At 34.0% G+C, this 10,927-nt stretch overlaps 1 protein-coding gene across 19 annotated transcripts in view; it reads right to left on the bottom strand.

Annotated features, from left to right (window-relative positions):
* LOC149806554 (guanine nucleotide-binding protein subunit gamma-1-like) overlaps positions 1-10,927 on the bottom strand; it is a 135,959-nt gene that overhangs the window by 19,087 nt on the left and 105,945 nt on the right. For 14 of the 19 annotated variants that reach the window (XM_089954423.1, XM_089954427.1, XM_089954420.1 and 11 more), the window contains one exon: positions 7,194-7,238. The exons of 3 other annotated variants lie outside the window; for them this stretch is intronic. In XM_089954423.1, the coding sequence (XP_089810549.1) occupies positions 7,194-7,206 (13 nt within the window). In that variant the 5' untranslated portion in view covers positions 7,207-7,238. Of the gene's footprint in view, positions 1-2,232; positions 2,481-6,279; positions 6,302-7,193; positions 7,239-10,927 lie in introns of those variants that run through there. 2 more of the 19 variants (XM_089954415.1, XM_089954530.1) reach the window with 2 other exon arrangements.

The raw sequence follows: 10,927 nt of genomic DNA, 5'->3' as shown, positions 1-10,927 counted from the left end.
TTTATTCTGTAATAGCATTTATACATGTACATTGGACCTTAACTCCAAAATTCATATTCCCCTGGCAACTGGAATCTGGTCCAAGATGTGAATTTTAGAATAAATACTCCATTAGCAAAAGAAAAACTTTAGACTTGATACAACAGAAAGACTTTTACTCATCACTGATACTGTTAAAATAAAGCCTGCTAATTGATCTTACCATTTAATTATAAATTGTAACTTTAAATTATCATATTTTGAAAGAGGAATACGTCACTTTAGCAGTTCACTTTTAATGGATACATCATACACTGAAATAATAAAAAGACACATCAAAAGAGACTAAATGTATCAATCAATATTTCTGCATGATTTGCAAGATTACACACCTGAAATATACAAGAAGGATTTCAAGTTTTCTAAAGATGAATAGTTTGAGACTTGAATGCTAGATATTAGGGTGGAAACTAATAAATACTCACTGCAAAACAAAAAAGAGTGTCAAAAGCAGGAAAATAATTTTGAATCATACATTTTAAAAAAAAATGAAACAAAAAGCTTCAAGTGGTAATAATCATGTTCTTGAGGAGTTGGAAAATAATGGGAAAAAGATTAGAAGATTTAAGAAGGAAAATCATGACTGACATAATGACAAGAGCAGTGGTGAGAATGGCTAAGAATAACGTAAGGCCTTCTAAGAACTTATGTGCACTGGAAAAATGAAAGTATATAAAACAATTATAAAAAAATAAAGATTTAAAAACAAATAGAACAAATAAGAGAGCAACTTTAAAGGAAGGTGAGTAAAAGAATTAACATTCTAAACTAGAGTCATTCAGAGGAAGTTATGCTATACAGTATGAAAATAATTTGCAGGAATCTAAGACATGGCTGTTTCTACAGTCTTGTTTTTTTAAGCGCTGTTTATATTATATTGTTGACAAACTCCAATATACATATGAAATTTAATTTAACATGTTCACATGATACCTGTATGTAGAGGACAAAATTCTTTATTTTGGCCTTGGATCTAAAATATGATTTTATAGACAGAAAACTGTCTCAGACAATGTCTAGATATACCCATAAGACAAGTTTGGTTAAATCTATAATTAAGATTGTTAAAAAATAAAACAAAGCTAAATAAGTGGCACCATTCTGCATATTTATCTTATATGTCCACAAACTGGGTTTGATACATATCCATTCATATTTGCTTGCGTTGTGATGCAAAGACAGATAAAAGCTAGAGTCGAGACCTTTGATCTTAAAATCAGAGTGGTGAATATCAACTTGTCCATTGGACTACAACTAAAGACAAAGCACTGTCAAACTTCATGTGTTCATAAGCTCAATAAGGTACCAAAAACATAATTAAATTTTCATTGAATAAACCCAAATGTAAATTAGGTGTAATTTTCAAAATTCCTTCACAAATGTGAGGACACATTGCTGGTCAGATTTATACATTTTTCGTTCAGAGATAATTAAATTTTGAAGAAATCTTTTATTCTACCATGCATATATATTTTAAGAAATGGTCCAGTGAATACCATACATACTAACTTATAAGTTGAGACCAACTGCAAAATGGACAGACCCATATCTGCCATCACATAATGCACCGGAAGATCTGTTATCTGTGCAGCTTTGTAAAGCAGAATCAGTAAAACAAACAACACAGACCCTGATCTGCACATGCATTATGCTAAGGCAGATCAAGATCTTTGTTGTTTGCAGTTTAGCACAACTTATAAGCTAATACAGATGGTACACATTTCAATACATCTATCCCAGAGACAGAGTAGTGAAAAAAATTTAAAAATGGCCACCATTTTTCTGCACTATTTTTATATTGGAAACAACTATATACATGTATTGTACAAATTTTCACTGTTCAGAAAAAGTAGCTATAACATGATACTAACATGGCTACCTGGTGGCCATAATGAAGTTCTTATCAGAACCAGTTTCATTTTAGAATGAAATACAGATCCAAAGTCTCTGAATGCAAGCTCCATGTCATAACACCTATCAATTCTTGAGAAGTAGCCATCTTGCCGTAGCACTAATAAGATATAAAAAGATGGCCACCACAGCAATAAACTGAAAGGCTGCTCAGACTTTACTAAATTCAGTAGTGTGTATTTTTCCCCACCCACCATCCAATTTTTGAGGTTGAAGGCATACATTTAATAAGCATGAGCAAATATATATTCACACAGAAAGTAAATCAGTAATTTGGTTTACCTTTCAGTTTTGCTTGAAAATGGAATGGCTTGTTTTGGTGTCTGCCTTTCACAGTTAGACTAGTGCAGTAGAGCGTATGTGTAACCTTGTTTTAAACAAGTAGCTAACTTGGTTTACATGTTTATGTATGTCTTGGACAAACAAAAATAACTCAAAATCGTGATTTTAAGCGGTGATGAGACAAGTACCACTTTGTTATTAATAACTGTAAACTTTAATCATGCATAAGGCCCATATTGATTGTCTGAGCCACCTTGTCACAGAAAAATATTCAAAATAGCCATTTATTGCTGGAAATAAACACTACAAAAGGGAAATGAACACTATAATGAGGAAATAAAAACTGCAAAAGAGGGATTGGAGGTAGTGAGTTCAGTATAAAAGAGATAAATTGCACAATGAATTAACTTGACTACCCTAATCAAAATCTTATAAGATGCTTTCCACAGAAATATTTATTTTTTAAAAATTTCTTTAATGTAGAATTTATTCTTATTTTTCTGTAATCTGTTACCATCTGATGAAAAGTCATCCAAAAGCTTAGCACAGTTTCATTTAGTCAAACTGGACATTATAGAAGTCTTACTGGATATCCTAGGGGTAATATTTTAATATAGGACCAATAAGACATCTAAAGAAATCTTTTTGAGAAAATTGTGATAATATTATCCACCATTCACGAGGAATAGTGATAAGACTTTCAAGATAGTTGCCATGGCAGCTATACTAGTCAGATAGGCACCATTTTCATTTGAGACAAAGTAGATGTCATAAATTTTTTAAGTATAACAAATGCCAATCTTTTTAAAAGGTTTAAAAAAATGTCCAATATGGCCACCAAGGCAGCCATATTGGATGTATAATCAGCACTTTTTTCATTTAAGGCTAACCAAACTGCATAAGAAGTCTTTTATGAATACAACCATTATGGTATTACCATTCTTTTAGTATAAGCAGTGACAACAGGAGTTTCAAGCCAGCCATTGTGGTTGTCATATTATGTCACATCAGCACCATTTTCATTTAGGACCATTACCATACTTCTTTTAGTGAAAACCCATAGTGATATGACTATCCATTAAAGGGAAGTGGTAATAGCAAAATTTTCAAGATGGCCACCATGGTATCCATGCTGGATGTCAGATCAGCACTTTTTTCATTCAAGAATAACAAAACATCAGATCTTTCATTGCAAGCCCCATGTCCAAATGACCATCTGTTCAAACGTATTAGCGATAACACTGTTTTCAAGTTGGCTGCTCATATTTGATTTGCTAGGGTCACCATTTTCTATTAGGACCAACTTTACTTTAGGGTGAATAAGTTGCTAGGGTTTCATGGCATTTCTCCAAGTGGTTTAGGAGAAGTAGTGATTACAAATTTGCACAAACAGACGGATGCCTTACACAAAGCCATCACATAAGTTCTTCTGATCTATGACCAGAGCTAAAAAATTGAGACCTATCAAATTAATAATTATTAATTTAATCCTCTATAATTGCACTAAGATGTATGGTGTCTTTCTTTAACTTTCATTTCTTTAATTTCTGATTTTTAAAGATTTCATCATAAAGGAGGTACATTGGTGACACTTAACCTTGACACTGTTCTTGAAGAGAGGAGAATGAAGACTGCATTTGATATTGTTTTGCTATGATCTTTAATTAATCCCATATCATCCCAATAAATCAAACCGTTTTAAAGTTATAAAGTGGACATGAATAATATCATGGACAGATGGACTAAGTAACAAATGGTTTTTCAGACATACAGAATGCAAATATGAAATGCACAAATACATCATCATGAATGACCGGCATACTAATGCATTGTTTTAAATCAAATTTTCAAAGTACTTTCATAGCAATTTGCATAAAGTGCACCAGCCACTATTTTAATAGCAAATGTACAAGAGAAAAAAAAGAACAGTTTTTTTGTAAATGTGTGGCAAAATGTAGTGGGGGGGGGGGCAAGATGAACCAGTTTCAATTAGGTAATACTAAGCTGCAGTTATTATACTGGTACAAAAATGTACCTCTTTTCTGAGTGCTAGTCCCCAGTTTAAGGTGACAATTACTAATTGATGGTCTAAGACAAAAATAACATGGTGCCACTCAGATGTGAGCAAGTGAGTATTACAAAATCTGAATTAATTTTCCATCTCCCCTCCAATACCTGACCCCTTCTATAAACACTGCTGATTTTGCCAGCCAAGAGAATGGTTATTGGCCCCATAACAGCTGTAAAGAAAAATTAAAATCTCTTTCCAGCATGATGATGTTGCAGAATGGAAGATGACCTGTTGTCAACTGAGGAGTTGAAACAATTGGGCCTAATGTGTAATTGCCCTCACTCTGCTGTACCACAGAAAAGAGATAAAATGAGATGAAAGTGGAATGAGAACAACAAATGGTGGCTTTCATGACATCATCCAGAAAGGAATGAGTAATAAAGGCCAAAGATGTAGCATTAGTCTGAACCTCATTGGGTTTCATTCTCATGAAGGAAAGTGCTCTCTCTGTGAGAGACTGATAATTTTTTCGATAGTCAAATTAATTCACCTATTCATGCTGGCTGCTGCAGAGGTATAAGAAGTACCTTTGGAAGTGATAAAGAGATGTTTGATACTGTGACCATTTTTTTTTCTATTTTAACTGAAGCAAACATAAAAGTACAGCTCTGACCAGGCAAGGAAGTCTATCATAGAAAAATCTAGTACCATTATCTCTGAGACAATGAATCTGAATTGTTTCAGGAGCTAATTCTTGGCCAGAAAACCAGCTTGGCAAAGGAGAGACTGAAAAGTAGTTGCCATTGAAATGAAGACAAAACTATTCCACTGATAAGGAATGAATATCACTCCTTCTCCTAGCCAATGCCAATAAAGGAAGAAAACCATAACTGAAGTCTGACTCAGACATTTATAAGGAGGTTTAGATAATGACAAATGGGATAAAAGGTCAGTTGCGGTACAAAAATGCATACTACGGAATGAAAATAATGTCAAAAGTCAATTAATGAAGATCTAGAGCACCTGAAATAATTAAATGAAGATCTAGAGCACCTTAAATACTTAATTAAATGAAGATCTAGAACACCTGAAATACTTAATTAAATGAAGATCTAGAGCACCTGAAATAATTAAATGAAGATCTAGACCACCTTAAATACTTAATTAAATGAAGATCTAGAGCACCTGAAATAATTAAATGAAGATCTAGAGCACCTGAAATAATTAAATGAAGATCTAGAGCACCTGAAATAATTAAATGAAGATCTAGAGCACCTGAAATACTTAATTAAATGAAGATCTAGAACACCTGAAATAATTAAATGAAGATCTAGAGCACCTGAAATAATTAAATGAAGATCTAGAGCACCTTAAATACTTAATTAAATGAAGATCTAGAGCACCTGAAATAATTAAATGAAGATCTAGAGCACCTGAAATAATTAAATGAAGATCTAGAGCACCTGAAATAATTAAATGAAGATCTAGAGCACCTGAAATACTTAATTAAATGAAGATCTAGAGCACCTGAAATAATTAAATGAAGATCTAGAGCACCTGAAATAATTAAATGAAGATCTAGAGCACCTTAAATACTTAATTAAATGAAGATCTAGAGCACCTTAAATACTTAATTAAATGAAGATCTAGAACACCTGTTTTGTAACAAGACCAAGGAAAGAAGGCTGATATTCTGAATAAAAAAAAAGTGACAGTACATCTGACTATGACAGTGTTGTTTTTGGTCTAGACCTCCAATTATACCTGGAGGAGGAAATGTTCACCCTGAACTGGGGACAAGCACCAGAAATAATAGTGGTAGTGTATTGCTTCACTACACCCATTGCCTTCAATTGTATATTACATACGACTCTTGTATCACTGCCACAAATTTTGACAGCCAAACCAAACTTCAGGCAACAGTGGCAAATGGATGCACAAACCTGTATAATACAGTAAACCCTTGATTTACCCCTATTTGACTTACCTGTCTTATGTTTACAAGAATTACTATCAACAAATAAGCAAAAAATTACCTCCCGAGACTTGTATCATTTGAGGATATACATGAATGTGCAGCATGGGTTCCCAAGCAGGATTTTGGAAGCTTTGCTTATTCTCAGTACTGCTATTGTGGAAGCAGCATCACCCCTTAACACTCTCAGTTAAGAGTTCTCTTAATCCCTTGTGCTTCATTAGGTGTTCAAGATATGAGCTTTACAGGGATAAGCTGTACTGACTGGTCCAGTCTTACTTGGACAAGCTTTTCAGGAAGCAGGATAGCACCATCTCAACTCAATCAGCTAAACCGGAGCCCACCAATTAGTAGGGAGAGCCAGCTTGCCCAGAATCCACCCATATTTTGAGAGATATCACTGCCATCTTTTGATGTGTTCAACAGAATGAAAATCTGGCTTCCCATGGATGGATGGATTGAAAAATGTTCATTGGTCATTTTGTATTTTTTGTGTGCTTAGCTTATACATGTAATGTAATTGAATAAATATGTTTACAAATTTGTAACATAATAAACAATGTATTGGTTGAAGAAGGTTTTATTTTGGTAACTTTGGTGTCATTAATGTGAGGTATAAGGAACACCACCCCTCACTTTTCTAATATTTCTTGGGGGGAAATTCACCTTGAGACACTCAAATTCAACATACATAAGGTTTCTCATGAATGCAATACTCAAAAATCGGGGGTTTACTGTAAAGTACTAATAAAGCACACTAGTCTCCTGGAAAATAAAACAGTGGCTTATAATTAATGGTTGATACAACAACAAAACATCTACAAATAAGCCTGGAAAAGAAGCATTTGTGAACATCATTTTAGTAAAAAAAAGTGCTGATCTTGATTAAACTCTGTTTTGGAATGGAATGAGGAATATTCTTTGCAAATGCTATCAGTTTAATTCAAACTGATACATGTGTAAATAATTACTCACCATTCCAATTCATTTTCTTGCTTTTTGGGCAGATATCTGATGATCCTGCAATCAACAAATGCCTAGTAAGACACTTTTTGCTTAATATTTTGTAAATATGCAAATATTTTTCTTCTTTTCTTTGTGTATTTCATGAACAATAATTGATTAAAGTAATTTACAAATGTGCAAAAATTCAACAACAAAAATGCAAAGTATGTTAATATTTGTGTTACACTGTATATGAATTACTTTGTGTCTGAGATTTCACATGATTCTTCTTTTGTGATCTATTAGAAAAGTGCCAGTCACAAAGCTTGTTCAAGACAACCACTAGTACTGCCAAATTTTCAGAAAGGTTCCATCTTAAATGAACAAATCATTATTCCTCCAATAGGACCCTGGGTATTAAAAATTATCAGCAAATACAAAACAGCAAGTGATATCCAAAAGGGTAAAGCCTCATGGTTTCTGTTGCCATTTTTGATTTGATTGGTTATGGTTTTTTTTAAAAAACATAGCTTTAACAATTTTTTTCAGTCATATCGCTACAATGTCTGCAGCATGACAGTTTATAGTGATGTCAAACACTGAGGTATCATGCTACACTACTCTAATGGACTTGATGTTCTGAAGTGCCAGGAGTTTCATTCCATATATCATGTCATGTATAACGTGCATGCCAATTTGATGTACTATTTATAACCAGTACCTGAAACCTTCCATACAGAAACTTTCATTTCCCTTATTACTACCGTGTATTATTGCATATAAGGCAAACAATTTAGGAAAAAATAAAAACCTGGGAGGTTGGCTTATCTGTGGGACAAGGTCTAAACTTGATAATAAAATTCAGGCACGTACTGAAACTCCATGTGAAGAAGACCGTCCATTCAGACGGAGTAGCTATACCAAAATTTTTCAAAATGACTGGACTTAAGGGTTGGCTCATACACATGTCATGCACTTTATAAAGTTCTGCCTATTCAGAGGGTCAACTTATATGCAAGCTAGCTTATGCATGAGTATATACAGTAATGTGACTAGAAAGACAAATGTACAAAACTTTTTTTCTTATTTAATGAGCAAATTTGAAAAAGATTCATGATATTAATAAGTATTCCAGTTTAAGGTCTGCAAGGCTTTCAGTGTTTAATGAGAATCAGAGCAGATACTGTATATGCCCATTTATAAATCAAGTCAAACTGCAAACAACAAAGATCCTGATTTGACATGGCATGATGCACCTGCAGATCAGGGTCTATGATGTTTGTTCTTCTGACTACTCCTAACAAACTGCACAGACTCAGAACTGCCAGCACATTATGTGATGATAGATCTGGGTCTGTGCAGTTTGCAGTTCAACTTGACTTAAAGTGAGTACATATGGTAATTAATTTTCTTCTGCAAGGTTTCAAGGTAGTTCAAAGATCTGAGTAACTACAATTTCTGCTATAAAAATGGAGGCTTTAATTGGTAACCAGCTTCAGATCATGATGTGGGTGTTGCCATGGCAGCTGCAATCTTGTCTCTTTTTGCAACCTTCTGCATATATGCACTGATATCTGGTCATAACAGGGAGGCTCAGATTTCATTTAACGGAAGACTTTTTGTAAATGCAATGAAAAATATCATATCTGAGGTGTATAATAACCCAAGTAGTAATCTGGGAATGCATAATTTTGCAGTACGGGGAAGACTGTTTTTTGCAACTTTTTTACAAGGATGAACTTGTATGCTAAAATGTGGCATTTAATATAGCTTTCAGTTGTACCTGGCTTGGTATCTGGGTCAAAACATATACTGGGTTAGATTGACTGGAGGTACATGTATACTAAAGACAACATTATAAGATGGGTTAGATGGACTGGTGGTACATGTATATTTAAGACAACATCTTATCCTGGGTTAGATGGATAGGTGGTAATTACATACTTAAGACAACATATTATGCTGGGTTAGATGGATGGCAGTAATTTGTATACTTAAGACAACATCAAATGCTGGGTTAGATGGATTGGTGGTAATTTGTATACTTAAGACAACAGAATATGCAGACTTAGATGGATGGTGGTAATTTGTATACTTAAGACAACATCAAATGCTGGGTTATATGGATTGGTGGTAATTTGTATATTTAAGATAACATAATATGCAGGGTTAGATGGATGGTGGTAATTTGTATACTTAAGACAACATCAAATGCTGGATTAGATGGATTGGTGGTAATTCGTATACTTAAGACAACATAATATGCAGGGTTAGATGGATTGGTGGCAATTTGCATACTTAAGACAACATCAAATGCTGGGTTAGATGGATTGGTGGTAATTTGTATACTTAAAACAACATCAAATGCTGGGTTAGATGGACTGGTGGTAATTTGTATACTTAAGACAACATCAAATGCTGGGTTAGATGGATTGGTGGTAATTTGTATATTTATGAGCCAATTTCATTTGTCTGAGATAAGGTGTTGATTCATTTAATTCTGCATTGAGGCTTTCTGAAGGGGAGGTTCTAAATACTCATAGATGAAGTCTCCATTCCTAGCAGAGCATATGACCAAGTAAGATCTGCAAGGTGATCCATACATAGTCAGGCCACAATCAAGTTTAAATCTTACTAAAGTCCTGCACAATGGGAATATGACTTTCTGAAAAATGGATATAAAATGTGCAAACAGCAACATAGACCTAGTTTGAATATCATCTATACTCATGTATAAGATTGAGTTCAACTGCAAACTGCACCAACCCAGATCTGCAATTGCATTATGTGCTGGCAGATCTGGGTCTGTGCTCGTTTGTTAGGAATAATCATTAGAACAACCTGATCTACAGGTTCATTATGCCAAGAAAGATCAGGATTTTTACTGTTTGCAGTTTGACTCGATTTATAAATGAATAAATACAGTAGTTTATTTATTATACTAGCATGTGATGTCACAAGCTTTCTTAAAGTAAAACAAAACTAAGTTGAATGTTCACTCATTGCACCAAAGTTCCGTGTGGTGCCCTAAGCTTCCGAGGATGAATGGTTACTCATTATGTCATTCTTCATTGTGGTGTCAAAAACTTGTTCCAAGTTTTAAAAAACAAGAATGACTGGTTATTTATTACACCATTCTTTCATGTGGTGTCTTAAGTTTCCTATAATGAATGGTCATGCACTACACCATTCTTCCAAGTGGTGTCTTAAGCTTCCTAGGATGAAGGGTCACTCATTACACCATTCTTCTATGTGGTGTCTGAAGCTTCCTAGGATGAATGGTCACTCACTACACCAATCTTCTATGAGGTGTTTTAAGCTTCCTAGGATGAATGATGACTCATTATGCCATTCTTCATTGTGGTAGTATCAAAAACTTTCTTAAACGAAAAGAAAAAAGAAAAACTAGGTTGAATGGTCAACCATTACATCATTCCTCTATGCTGTCTCATAAGATTTTTTTAAAGCTGGAAAAGATGGCAAATATATGTTCTTTCTTTTTAAAGCTTCTCAAGCACGTTTTAATTTTGACCATGCAGTCAATTGTGCTTCTCTGATGTCCAAATCCACACTAACGTCTGATAGTAGTATGCTGTATTCAAGATACCAGGTCTCTATCATTTATCACAATGTTTCATGGTTTTGGAAATACAGCTTATTATTGCTATGGGACAATAGTCAGAAGTATCAGTATTGTTCTTTCCATATATTGACTTCACTGTTGCTTCTGCCATGATAGCAAAATTTGCTAGTTTCCCATATTT

This window comes from Sinohyriopsis cumingii, chromosome 1, assembly GCF_028554795.1.
Source record: "Sinohyriopsis cumingii isolate HCF-2022 chromosome 1, ASM2855479v2, whole genome shotgun sequence".
NCBI classification, from domain to species: domain Eukaryota; kingdom Metazoa; phylum Mollusca; class Bivalvia; order Unionida; family Unionidae; genus Sinohyriopsis; species Sinohyriopsis cumingii.
The sequence above is the reverse complement of the archived record's forward strand: the minus strand, read 5'-3'. Positions and strand labels throughout refer to the sequence as shown.